This window comes from Leucopleurus acutus (genome assembly GCF_964270905.1).
Source record: "Leucopleurus acutus genome assembly, chromosome: 1".
Lineage (NCBI taxonomy): Eukaryota > Metazoa > Chordata > Mammalia > Artiodactyla > Delphinidae > Leucopleurus > Leucopleurus acutus.
The window spans coordinates 165,439,547-165,453,846 of record NC_139142.1 but is presented as its reverse complement, the minus strand read 5'-3'; the positions used below and the strand labels follow the sequence as shown (position 1 = coordinate 165,453,846).

Sequence of the window (14,300 nt, the reverse complement as noted above, 5' to 3'; positions counted from 1 at the left end):
TCTGAAGCAGCTTCAAAGAGGAAATGCTCAGAAAGGGCACCATGGCATAGGTGAGTCAACTACTATTTTTGACTTGGTGTTGGAATGGGTGTGACCCTCTTCTTCAAGTTTCAGGTATCTCTCAAACTCACAGAGATAATAACATCCAGTTCTTATTAATACAGGTGGCAGCTGGTTGCAGAAGAAACCCATTACCTTTTTGTCTCTGTGGAAGAAAGGACCCACAAACATGTGGCTGAGGTTTTGATCACACTGCTTCCCTTCTCCAGACCCCGTAGGGACTCATAGATGTCTCTTGCATCCAATAAAAACATCTCAGCTATCCGCTTTTAGGCTTGTCTATTAGCTAAGTGCTCCATCACATTCCTCCTAAATGCCTTCATCTTCAGCTATACCATGACCCATACTGACAGGCCTGCTAATGAGTGAAAAAGTAGAAGCCTAGCTTCCCACAGGGAATATATACATTTTAATAGCAGGCTTCCAGAGATGGGGCACCTGCTTCCTGTCTTCGTTTTCTAACGAGGACCTGGTGATGGAAAATACAAGGGAAGGGCAGAGGCTGCAAACTGCCTTTCTGCATAGACCTGGGGTTGCCCTGACTTAATTTAAGACCAAACAACCAATCTATCTACTTTCAGAGACAGCATGGTGACTTCCTAATAAACAAAACTTGATCAGAGCCGAAGGTACACCTGATTCCCTGGAGCGCACCTGAGCAGCACTGATTGCATAAGCTGAAAACAGTTTCTTTCGCCTGAGCACGTGGCATTCACCAAAATGGGAACATCCCTCATCTACACCTGTCCATGGAAAATGAGAGACAGAATGGCATTATACTTAAAGATCTGGCATTGCTAGGAAACCTGTTCTGTCTGGTCAAGAGTATGGCTCTTGATGTGGGGGTACATGTACTCCACTGATGAAGAAAAGAGACAGACACAGATCCCTAAAGAACAAGAGGAAATGTGCTAAATGGACACAGAAGCTACATGCTGGGGAAACACGGGTAGGAAGATGGAAGAGGCCCTCATTCTGGCTGAAGAGGAGTTGGAGGAAGTCAGGCAAATTTTCTCAGAATTGAAGCTATTTAAAGTTTCTCTTACAGGGTAAGGAGGTATCTTGGTGGAGAGAGAAAGAAGGGATTTGGGGGAGCCAGGGATGAACACCTAAGGGGTAGGCACTTAACAGGCAATGGGAGAATGCCATGAGTGGTAAGGCAGGCCAGGTAGGCTGGGGTCACACTGTAGCACCCTGGGTGCTGGCCTGCTTGAAGAACCCAACTCAAGTGGTATTGTGACAGAGTGGGGCAGAGGCAGGGAGGTGACTCGGGACACTCCTGTAAAGCACAAGGGAGTGACAGTTACACAGGTGAATATATATGCAAAAGGCCTTGAGCTGTATACTTAAGGTTTGTGTATTTTAATATATGTAAATGATAGCTCAAAAAAGTCCTTAAAAAAAATAAAAGCCCATGGGATTCAGTGTTCCCTTGTCTTAGAGCAAGGGGAGTGGGAATAGTTAGGAGAGGGCAGATACACAAGAGAATCCTTCTCTTTGGGTTCTTGCCCTTACCTTGTAGCCAGGGCTCCCCAACCCCAGGGTCCTTCCCGCAGGAAACTCTTCTGGTGCTTGGTGACAATGCAGTGGTCCTAGACTCAGAGGATGTTAGTGCTGAAAGGGTACTGCAGGAAATCTACCTGTTTCATTTTATTATTTAATTTAATTTTAATTTTAATTTTATTTTCTGGCTTAAGTAGCAGAAATTATTTCTCACAATTTTAGAGGCTGGAAGTCCAAGATCAAGGTGTAAGCCAATCTGATTCCTGGTGAGAGCTCTTTTCCTGGCTTGTAGAAGGCCACCTTCTTGCTGTGTCCTTATATGGTAAAGACAGAGCACAGGTATCTCTTCCTTTTCTTACAAGGGCACTAATCCTATCATGAAGGCCCCACCCATATGACCTCATCTAACCCATATTATCTCTTAGAGGTCCCATCTCCAAATATCATCACATCAGGAGTTAGGGCCTCAACATATGAATTTGGGGAGGGACACAATTCAGTCTATAGCACAACCCATTTCCCAAGCCACACTGGGATGGTTCAATGTGAGTTAGAATGGGAAAAGAGGCAGTATACACAGCCAGAATAATGGGGTCAATCAGCCCTGTTTTTTTCATGCATTACAGTTAAAGAATTACCATCAGAAACACTCAACCTTTTCTTCATGGCTTAAAACTAGAGATATATGTAAAGCACAGCTCTAGAATGTTCCCCTCTTCATGGCTCTGTGACTTCTAGTCACTGAGTCATTCACCCCCAACAAAAAGCTGGGGTATTAGAAGTCTACGTGGTGTCTGCCACATGTATAAATAAAAAGAACATTGATGCTGTCTTGGGTAGTACTTTCCTATCATAGCTTCATGATGAGAAGTAGCTTTGTAAGACTGTTTCATTTTATACACAAGGAAACCAAGGATCAGAGGGCCTGTCACTTGGTCCAGGGTTCTGCAGCTAGTTTAGAAGACCTCAGTTTGTATCCTAATCTACATTTCAAACCAAGCCTTTTTCTCTACACCACTGCTGCCAGCGGCCATTAGGAAATCTGAATGGTTGACATAATTCTGAAGCTGTTAAAAATCAAATATTAGAAGATAAGTAGCAGCGTGGATAAATGTCCATGGTATATCAAGTGCTTTGTTTTGTTTAAATTTTTTGACTGCGCCGCAAGACATGTGGGATTTCAGTTCCCCCACAGGGGATTGAACCTGCACCCCCTGCATTGGAAGTGCAGACTCTTAATCACTGGACCGCCAGGAACATTCCCAGGGAACACGAAGTGTTAAAGCAGGTTACCAAATGCTATATATGCCCCTGATTTTGTTGGGGGAAAGTATCTGCAGCAGAAAAAACCCCACAGCGGTGATGACCAAAGTAGTAATGATATGAATCTCTGAGGAGGAGACTTACAGAAGACTTTCGTATGTTTCACTTTATTCTCCATTTAAAAAAATGAATATGCATTAAATTTTTTATTCGAGAAAAAACGGAGATCTGTATCGTCAACTACATTTTCTAAATACTGATTTGATCTTTTAGTTTGCTTGTTTCACTGAAAGCAAACACTTCTTGAGAACAAAAAAAAGGAATTGCTAGGTAAATATTGATCTGTTGCTAAGTGAACAAGAGACATATCATCCCATCTTAGAATTTCTTCCAGACATTAAAAGGTTCACTTCTAATGTATCTTTAGATAGGTGATCTCAAAACAGATTTAAAAACTGACTTCAGTGCTGAAAGGAGGGGAAAAAAATCCCTATTCTCCTAACAGGTTTTCGATGTTCACCTTTCACCGACTTTTTTTTCTACACCAGAACAGCAAGAGACTATGTCCTGATTCCGGACATGAGTCAAAATAACTGGCCACTTTCAGTCAGGGTTACTGAGTAACACCATTAGCTTGTTGTAAATCAATTAACTGACATTTCTGGCCTAGGTGATTGTTTGTGAAGGCTGCAGACAGGCTTCCTCTGGGAAAAAAATCTTCAAAGTTCCAGGAGAAGCACTTTTACCCATAACAGATATGTTTCCTGCCCTCAGCTTCAAATATATGGAAGGCTGTTACAAACACGCCACACAGAGAAAGAACATCAAGGCCACTGGCTTCCGACAGGGATTAAAATAGAAAGAGGGTCATGCAGGAATCGGAAGGCCACTCTGGGGCCAGTCCTGCTAGAGACTCTTGTCGTGGGCTGGCCCCTCACTGCTCTCGGCTTCCTCTCTCTCACCTGTACCCTGAGAAAGGTCTCTGTCCCCCTCCCTGTGGATAGGAAGGAAGCCAGCTCTGGGGTCACAGACTTGGGTCCAGTCTCCACCTCTGTTACTCCTCATTTCCCCATCCTTAAAATGAGAGGAAAAATTAATCTAACCTCAGAGTTGTTAAGAGGATTAAATGGCATAATGCCTATGAGAGATACTCAAAATTTTAAATGCAGTAATGTGGATGAGAGAGTAACAGGAAAACATTTTGGTGATATGCTACGTGAACACAGGATATAGTTTTACCCAAAATTAAGAGTATAAATAAAAAATAAGAACCTAGTTAAAAGATGGAGGGGAAAAGTGAATCCTTTTGCCCTTTAATAATCATTTGTCACGATCAAGTCAGAGAATGTGGGTGTTTGGCATTTAGCTGTTTTAAGTAATGTTCCAACGTGCTCTAGGAGGGCTGGTCCTGTGCTCAACAGGACAGGTCTTGGAAGTACATAGTTTCTGGGGAATTGTCCTCTCACAGCCACCTTCAAACCATAGCTAAGTCCTAAACATGCACCAGCTCTGCCTTTAACCTAGGCTGACCTCCACCTCTCCCTGATTTGGGTTTCACCAGGAAGGAGCGTGGCAACTGGTTAATGAAGGGGGTGGTGGGAGAGAGTGGCCAGAGCCACGAGGTCCGAGGAGACTGTGACCAGGGATGCACTTCCATCCCAGGAGGGAGGGTGGGGGCAATCGCAATAGAGGTCACGTAGCGCCAGGACAGTTCCATAGGCTCATCGAGAAAGAGTGCCAGGAAGGGGAAAAAGCAAAGAGAAACTGTTGGACTTATGTCTCTGGGGTATTTTTCAAAGAAAAACAAGAAAAGAGGTTAAAAAAAAAACCTGCCAAAATCAGCTCTTTTTTTTTTTTTTGAACACTTTTAACAATTAGTGTGGAATCAAACCTTATGTGATGTTTATCCAGAGCCTGGACAGGAGCAACTTTCCCAGGGCTTCCTCTAATTACTTAGGAAGCAATGCTGGGTCGAAATGTGTACTCAGCTGCCTATAATCTTGTAGGGCTTTTAATATCTTGGTTTTCAAAAGCTCTCTACAAAGAGAAGACCTGGGAACTGGGTCTAACTGGGTCCCACTCAATCTGAAATCGGGTGCAAATGTTCCTTGCCAGATGAGTGAATTATCTAAATTAAGTATGGAAGAAAAATGCTGGACAATTTTGAAAACATACCGATTCTGTGCACGCTCCTCAGAGAGGAGCGTTTTCAATGCAAACACTGCTTGCTAAGAACACTACATCCTTGATAATGGTTGTGGAGCCTACTGTAATGTAAAGTCCCTTCAGCAGGGCAGGTCCAAATTTACTATGATGACATTTATATGGTACATGGCAGTTCACAGGTGTTAGGCAATATGACGGAGTTATAAGTCTCTCTCGACTTGATAGCAACTTTTTGGAGTCATGGCATTATTGTTACAACTACGAGCAAACTGTACACAAACACCCAAAACACCTGCAGCCCACAGCTCTTCACCCATGGGTAACAGCACATGAAAATGAACTAGACAACCAAAGAGGACAAAGCAAGAGCTCAAACTCTCAGGTGTCTCTGCTGCCCATCTCCCCTTAGAAGGGAATCATTCACCCAACAGAGGCGGTGAGAGGTTATACTGGGATAGAGGGAAGAGCTTCTGCTACTGTCCACTGAGTATAAGACACTTTGTTAGGCGCTCCAGAGACACGGTTGGGATAAGACAGCTCTCCAAGCAGCATCCATCTGGAAAGCCACACCTGGCAGAATGGACTAAGCTTGAAGAGGCACAAACAAGGTGAAGCAGCAATGATGAGGAAGGAGGAAGGAACTAAGACCCCAGAGAGCGTGGACTGCTTCACGTGAGAGGCTTGTCCCAATCGCTGCAGGAAGACGGAGTTATTCAGAAGACGTCAACAGGGGAAGATTTCACGAGGCATCTCCTGAAAACAGCACGTGTGATGATACCCTTTGTTTTACAACTACGGTTTCCTCTATCAGAAGCAGTGCTCACCCCTGCCACCCCCAAAACACAGACCTAGGGCTTCTGCAGGGAAATCTGGTTCACTTGCAATGAAAACCCTCTCTTTAAGTGGATTCTCTTAGTTAATGCTCAGTATATTTTTCAATAAGGCAGAGGGACAGTACCCAATGAATGAGCCTGTGCTTTTTTTGCTCATTAATTATTTTGGGTCAGGATGATTTCTCTGTCTTAGAACTGGCAACAGAGCATTTGATAAAGGGCTAGAATATTGTCTAAGCTTTCTACATCTACCTAAAAATGACAACTGTTTTCTGCAAAGTCCTTGTCATGGCTGATGACACTACCCCGTGGAGGAAGGGATGTTTCCAGGCAACAAAGATCTGAGGCTGTCTCCAGCCCGCCAGGATTCAAACGCCAGGCTCCTATTGAGAGGGTGGCTACTTTAACACCAATGACACTATTTTACATGGATGCCTTGAGGACACATTGTGAGAAGGTTCTTCTTTGAACACTGCAAAGACAGATCAGCAGGCCGGTGTACAGGTGGGTTTGAGGTCTACTCACTCTTTGGTCAGAAGAGGACAGGACTTGAGCAGGAAGCATGAGAGCCCCGAGTCCTGGAAGTAGAGTTCAGGCGGGGCCGTGGGGCTCTTCAGGTTCAAACACCGGACGATCACATACAGCACAGCAGCCACTGCGGCCAGCTTCACCCCGTCAAACACGGCCGGGAGCTCGGGGGTCTCCAGCATGGCATTCATCTTGATCTGGGGAGCAGGGGTACAGGCAGGTTTAGAAGCACGTGGGGAGGGGAGGAGCCCACCACACAGAGACAAAGCCAGCGATCACCTGTCACGATCCAGATGTGTCCGCAGAACCCACCCTGGCCGATTCCCATCGGTGCCTTACAAGTGCCAACAGACTGGCAACAACCCAGATCATGAACAGTCCTGAGCACTAATAAACTGGGCTGGGTGGTGTTTTTTTTAATCTAATGAACGTTTATTTCTAAGATGAGCGAATTGGAAAATGCTGTGAATAGCGTCCTGTTGAGAGCAGGAGAAAGGAGTCCAGTCGGAGAGGTACAAGGGGGACCAGGAGGCGAGCTCTGATTTCTGTTACCAGGCAACCTTGACTCTCTCTGCAGACTTAACCTGCACCTGGAGCACCAGCTGCACGTGAGGCGCTGTGTTTACAGCCTTGGACAGAGACGTGAGATGGGACTGCTGTTGCCACCAGGTGAGGCTGTACTGCCTGCTGGACTCACCTCTGTTTTCAGAGCAGGAAGGGCCTGATTCAGCCACCTGCTCCTTTGGAGGCAGCCCTGGTGCTGGAGCCAAGTTCAGGCTCAGCCCAGGTCGCAGTGGTTCTTGCTCCTGGGAGTTGTAGGCAGTGTGAAATGGAACTTGGCCACATTTTTCCCCACCGAAGGCAACTGACTATAGCCGTTAGTCCAAAATTGGGCTAAAAGTGGACCAAATTCAACTGCTAGACCAAAATTAAAAACTGGAGTATGGAAAATGTACATGCATATCTGGCTTTTCATCTTCTCAGGTAGCTTTATGTTGTACACAGAACACACACACACACACACACACACACACCACTCCAAACATAAAAAACCAAACATCAACAGCAACAAAACTCCATCCTTTTCCTTGCTGCAAGGCACGAAAACAGAACATCAGCTGTTACCTTAAAAATCAGGGAAACCACAAGCTAACAAAAAGGAGAAAACGGTAACTCTGGCAGCCAAGGTAGCTATGGCAACAGCTTCCCCTGGAATGGTTTCAAGTAGCCTCTGCTAAAAACAGTATGAGAACTCTGGTGGCCAACGGCGCAGACAGAAGAGGCAGGACAAAACAATCTCTCAAAAACGTGTTTGGGGCATAACCGAATGAACTCATTTGAGACCTACAGCCAGGCCAGAGAGGTCTCAGAAGCCCTCTTCTAAAATCGAGGTGATTTTGGCAAATACAGGACCCAAACACACTGTAGACGATCTCTGGCAGGGGTTCCAACTCAGTGAGGAAAGGCAATTAAACATCCCACAAGTTATCATATGACATCACTCATATGTGGAATCTAATTTAAAAAAAGAAACAAATGAACTTATTTACAAAACAGAAACAGACTTACAGATATTGAGAACAAACGATGGTTACCAAAGGGGAAAAGCACGGGGGTGGGGTGGGGGGGAATAAATCAAAAGCTTGGGATGAACACACACACACCACTATATATAACACAGATAACCAGCAAGGACCTACTGTACAGCACAGGGAGCTCTAGTCAGTATTCTGTGATAACCTATATGAGAAAAGAATCTAAAAAAGAATGAATATATGTATATGCATAACTGAATCACTTTGCTATACACCTGAAATTAACACAACATTGTAAATCAACTATACCCCAATTAAAAAAAAAAAAAAGACCCCAGCTCCTTAACTCACCATCAGGGCAAGAAAATAATTCTTTAAAATTTATCTGGCATGATTTAGAATCAAGGCTGGACCTCAGAATATACTTTTCAGCTACATCAACCTTTGACCTTTTATGAGCTGACAGTTTCCTTAAAACTTAACCTCTGGGGACATGTCACCTCACTCCTAGGGTCATGTTCCCCAAAGGCTGTTCCTCAAACCCTTGAAACAAGGATTCTTTTAACTTGGGGTCTGTAGGTCCCCTATGGAATTCTAAGGTCCAGGAACTCCCTGAAATTATACATGAAAGTGTGTGTGTCTGAAAGTTTTCTGGGAAGAGGGTCTGCAGACTTAATCAGATTCTTCAAGGGGCCTGTGACCTAAAAAGTACACAGCACTGCACTCAAAGATGCCCCAGGGGTTCCACCTGTGGCCCCTGTCCCTCATCTCTCCAAAGCCCTGCCACCTATGCCAGTCAAACCGATGAGAAACAAACATCCAAGATGACACAGCTTGTTAATAGGGATTTTTTAAAAAATTTATTTTATTGAAGTATAGTTGATTTACAATGTTGTGTTAATTTTAATAGGGATTTTTAAGTGTAGTTAGTGAAGGGCCAAAACCAAAACCTAGCAGGAATTCCAGTTTCTCTGACATGATGCTGGTGATATGGAACTGAAACAGACATCCTTCTTATCCCCTTGGTTGCAAAGAGAGGAGAGGAATGCATTGGATGGCTTGACCAGTTTCCTGGCTGGTCTAGAGTAGACTTACTGAATTTAAAACGTACAAGAAGTCCCTCTGTCCCCACTTCCACTCCTGCTTACTAATGTCAGGGAAGGTGGGGAGAAGAAGCAAAAATAAGAGTCTCGCCAATATGTACCTATGTCACCTGTTCCTCTCTACTGCGAATATGAACTGTTCTTGAAAATCTGTACAGCTGGGCCAGTCAGGTCAGATCTCATTCGATTTAACCTAAAAGCTAAAAAGATCGGATGGTGATCTATTAAAGGCTGAGAAAGAAGCAATTTAACTGAAATATAAGCATAGTCTAAGTTTTTCTGCATTTAAAGCCTTTAGGGAAAAAGACAATTTCTTTAATTAACACATGTGACGCACTCTTGGCTGTTTGGGCAGACCTGCTGGCAAAGCCTCTGTGAATCCACAGACTGACGGGCTCTCTGTGGTTTCCAGGACAAGTTATCTGCTGCGTTCAAAACTCTGGCTAACGCAAACTCACACTGCTTTTGTCCTTTAACTTGTAACGTAATCTTCAGAAACACCTGACAGGTACCATCTCTGTGTGACCAATGAAATAACTTAGCCAGGTTTAGGTCAAGACAGTAGGCAGTTGACTTGTTCCATCTCTCCCAGGTATACAGCAACGAGAGGAAAAAATATGAGCTGAGAAAAGTAAAAGGGCACAGATGGGCTCAAAAACACAGTTCCAGAAACAGAACAGAACTGAAAGTAATAAGTGGGGAGCCGTAACACCTGTCAGATCTGGTCCATACTGGGGGCTGGAGGCTGGCTACTCAGGGCCATCCGGAGCTAAAAGTGCTCGCCGTGAGATGGGGAACCAGAGCCAGGCCCACTGGGCTAAAGATCTGTGGCTTCGAAAGCAGCAGAGGAAACACAAGAGAGAAAGGGGTGGGGGAGGGACAGCCAGTGTTTATATAGCACTATCTATGTGCCAAGCTCTGCTCTTCATACTTTACCCATCCTAACGCTATTAATTGTACCTCTGAGGTAGGTACTATTATTATCCCCATTTTACAGATGACGAAACTGAGGCATAGAAAACTTGAGTAACTTGCTCAAGGTCACACGGCTAGTAGGCAGAGAAACCAAGATTCATACCAGGCTCCGAAGAGCGTGCTTTTAACCACTACGCTGTGTGAAAGCAGGAAAAGTAAAGAAAGAGAGAAACAAGAAAGAAAGTGGATATTACCTGAAAACACAAATGAGACACCAAAAGCTTGCTCAAGTTCATGTGGCTGTAAAATAGTAGAGCTGGTATTGAAGCCCAATTTTCTCTGATTCCATCACACCAAAATGATTTAAAAAGAAAATGAAAGCCAGTTGAAGGGGAGATTCAATTAACCTTCAGAGTAGCCTTGTTCAACTTCAAATTTTTATTATTTCTTCACATTCTGAGACAAATTAGCCACAGAGGCCCAGGCTTTTTTGGGGAGGGGACTAAAGAGCAATGTCTCCAGCCACATCACAAGCTACTTGACCTTTCCAGGGCTCGGCTGCCAACTAAAAAACAAGGGATGTGCCAGATCAGAGACCTTAAACTGGCAACCTATGGGATGGCAGTGCATGTAACTGGCATTTTAAAAAAATGAATTTATTGGCTGCTAAGTTATAAACACCAGGAGATTTCAGATAAAAATCTGGATCTCTGGTTTCTCTTGAGAAAAAAATCTGAAGATTTGGCAACACTGATCCAGCATTCTCACATGGCAGCAATGAATGGAGCTGGGCGGGGCTGCCCCTCTAGACAGGCCATGCTCCCTCCTGGTTGCCACAGTTCCCACCACTCCCTATCATGGCCCTCAACAATGACCTCTGGCCTACTTAATCATTGCTGGTACCTGAATGGTCCCTGAAGGCATCCGAATGTGCAAACCTTGCAGAAATCTAAGGTCCTTACTAGCCCTGGATAAGTCTATATTGATTGAATATTCAAAACATAACACTATCAGTATATGTATAAATGATAAATTAATAAAAAACAATTATGGGAAGGCAGAGTAGCAAATAACAAGATGTAGTATGTTTTATTTATTGATATTTACACTGATGTTTATTTATACCTTCACTCTTTTCCACAAACTATTTGAGATAGCTTCAAGAGAACGCTGAATAGGGAACTTCCCTGGTGGTCCAGGGGTTAAGATTCCATGCTTCCACTGCAGGGGGCGCGGGTTCAATCCCTGGTTGGGGAACTAAGATCCCACATGCCCCCTACACAAAAAAAGAATGCTGAATAGACTTACACAGAGAAAGATTCAGAAATGTGGCTGACTGCTGATTGCTTCCTGGTAAGAAGTCTCTCCTTTCTTTCAACACAAATCTGGAAAATGTGCCTAGCTGGAAAAAACTAACTACAGATCCCAGGCTCCATGGCAGGTAGGCAAGTCCACATGACTAAATGCTGGCCAGTTCTGGGGGGGGCTGCTCTGCTTTCTGGGGAGAATCCTTAAAAGGCAGGGAGTTAACTCTTCTTCTGCCCTTTTCCCTCCCTGCCTCCTTGGAATGCAGACAACAGGGCTGCAACTCCGACAGCTATCTTGGGCCGTGAAGTGACCTTGAGGTCACTCTAGGAGCCACATGGAGAGGACAGCAGAGGAGAAAGACAGAGACCTGGGGTCCCTGATGATTCCATGGAGCCACCATGTCAGACCCAGACTGCCTACCTCAGGATTTCTCTTATGTGAGAGAATAAACCCTTGCATGTTTAAACCACTGTTATTTCTAGACTCTTGTAGTCTGTAATTTCTAATGACACAGGAGGAAGTACTATCTCCCCAAATCTTTATGGATGCTACACTGGTTGGGTTATTATTAGAGCACAGGCAATTTTTCTTTTTCTTTTCCAAAATTCATAATGACTACAAACTTTTTTTTATTACAAAAAAAAAAGCTTTAAAATAGCAACTAACAAAATCTAAAAAGAAATTAAGAGACTCTGAACAAGGAAAATACCTAGGTCAAAATATACAATTGGGACTTCCCTGGTGGTGCAATGGTTAAGAATCTGCCTGCCAATGCAGGGGACACGGGTTCGCGTCCTGGTCTGGGAAGACCCCACATGCCGTGGAGCAACTAAGCCCGTGCGCCACAACTACTGAGCCCGCGCGCCTAGAGCCGGTGCTCCGCAACAAGAGAAGGCACCGCACCGCAAGGAAGAGTAGCCCCCGTTCGCCACAACTAGAGAAAGCCTGCACAGCAATGAAGACCCAATGCAGCCCAAAATAAATAAATTAAATAAATTTATATATATAAATGATATACAACTAAACATATGACTAAGCCTAGAATGTGTCTGAGCTTTCTGACTGCCAGGGGGAAAAGGGAAACCTAGTCAGACCTATGGTTTCTCCAAAATGCAGAGCTAATCCGTAGTACACTCTTCTTACCTCCAGAGAACACGACAGATACTCAAAGAAAACAGGGTTCTTCTGGCACAGATTTATAAAAAAAAATTCTGCGGGACTTTACATATGGGGACCTTGAGTGATGTGATAGGTAATGTCCTCCTACAACTTTTTTTAATAGCAAATGAAGTAGAGAATCAATTTCCTCAACGTTTGAAAAATGCCAACGGTTTAAAATTGAATTTGATTCGGTGAAGGCAATCCTATGAGAGGTTTCTAATTATTACGGTCCAGATACAGAGCCTTGAGCTGAAGTCCTGAGGAGCAGGGCGGTTCTACCGCATGTTGCTAGGGCCACCTTCCTTGAACTTCAGTGGGCTGAAGGACTTGATGACCTACTGTGTGCCTGGCTCTGTACTAAGTATTGTGTAGAACCACAGTTAAGTCGAATTCTCATTTTAACTGGGGAGAAAAAGAAAAGAAGTTTATGTTAGGGCTACAGATACTTTAGAAACTTGGGGACAAGAATAAGTAGTCCAGGAAAAAAATAAGTGGGGAAAGGACTTATGGAGAAGTTAGAACTAGAACTGCACCTTAGTGAAGTATAGATTTAGAAGAAGTGTGTGTAAGTCTGTGTGAGAGAGATTTTGTGGTGTGTGTGTGTGTGTGCGTGTGCATGTGCACGATATACATTAAACAAGGAATTAACTGGCAATTGTAGAATAAAACTCTTGATATTCATTTTAACTTATCTTGCTGCATTTTATTTTATGGTCTTCTTTCTATCTAAGTTTGACCTGCCACTAAAAATTAATATTCTGCACTTGTTCCAGACATAACAAACTTAGCTTCTATTGTGCTATTTTGTGTGCCCCTTCTCCCTTTCTGGGCAGGTGAAATCCAGTTAAAGTGCACTTCAGGCAGCTTAGGGCCAGGTATGCGGAAGATGGAAAGGAGACATCTCCCCACCCACACCTCACACGCACCCGATCAGCACTTCCTCCACCCTTCCCTGCTCCCACCGCAGTCTTCTTTTGAGTGAGATTTAGGTGCTGTAAATGATAGTTAAAATTCCATTTGTCTTCCCGACATTAACGAAGAAATCCAAGGTGCTGTCAAAGGCCCAGCAGTAAAGGAACTTTTGGTATTGCCCTCAGTCTCTAAGACAGGCTCCACTGGCATCTCCGCCAGTGCGAGGGCCTGGGCTTCTCACTGTTCCCCATGACTAAGAGTGTTATTTTAAGATGGAGGGACAGATTCAGCGAGAGATGCCCAGTCTGGGGGTTCTGAGACCTGGGTCCTCGTGCCTGCTCTGCCCCTTCTCAGTTGGTGACCTTGAACAAGTCCCTGAACCTTTCTGGGCCCTAAAGAACTCATTTGTAAAATGAGAGGATTAGATTAGAAGTCAATGATACCAAAGGTCTCTCTCAGCTCAAAATTTCTGAGATTCTAGGGATAGAATTGCAGTCCTTGGCTAAAGAGCAGAGGAACACTCTCTCTGTGCTCTGTAACAGAAGATAGCCCTGTTTTCCAGCCTACTACATGGACCATTAAACAGTAAAACTCATAAGAACTAACGACCCTCAGGGCCTTTGTTCTTCCTTCAAATAAGTTAAACAGTTCTATATTTTCAGCTGTGCCATTTATGCCAATAATTCCATCATATTCATTCCACCTCCATGGGTGAGTGATGATTTCAGCCTTGGAATATTAATGTTCACTGAAAATCTAAAACTTACAGTGAAGAAAAAAACAAGCAGAGACGTCAAACACAAAAGACTCATTACCTGGTATAATGGGGTGTATACTGTTCCCCCAAAATCCACGTTCACCAGGGACCTGTGAATGTGACCTTGTTTGGATATAGGGTCTTTGCAGATATAATCAAGTTAAGATGGGGTCATACTGGTTAGAGTGGCCCTTAACCCCATGACTGGTGTCCTTGTAAGAAAAGAGAAATTTGGACACAGAACACAGAGGAGAGA

At 44.0% G+C, this 14,300-nt stretch overlaps 1 protein-coding gene across 2 annotated transcripts in view; it reads right to left on the bottom strand.

Moving 5' to 3' along the window:
- ABHD2 (abhydrolase domain containing 2, acylglycerol lipase) overlaps nucleotides 1-14,300 on the bottom strand; it is a 110,013-nt gene that overhangs the window by 76,413 nt on the left and 19,300 nt on the right. The window contains exons 1-2 of one of the 2 annotated variants that reach the window (XM_082852185.1): nucleotides 9,093-9,193; nucleotides 6,351-6,550 (exon numbers count right to left, since the gene is read on the bottom strand). In XM_082852185.1, coding sequence (XP_082708311.1) covers nucleotides 6,351-6,544 — 194 coding nt within the window. In that variant the 5' untranslated portion in view covers nucleotides 6,545-6,550; nucleotides 9,093-9,193. Of the gene's footprint in view, nucleotides 1-6,350; nucleotides 6,551-9,092; nucleotides 9,194-14,300 lie in introns of those variants that run through there. The other variant, XM_082852184.1, reaches the window with a different exon arrangement.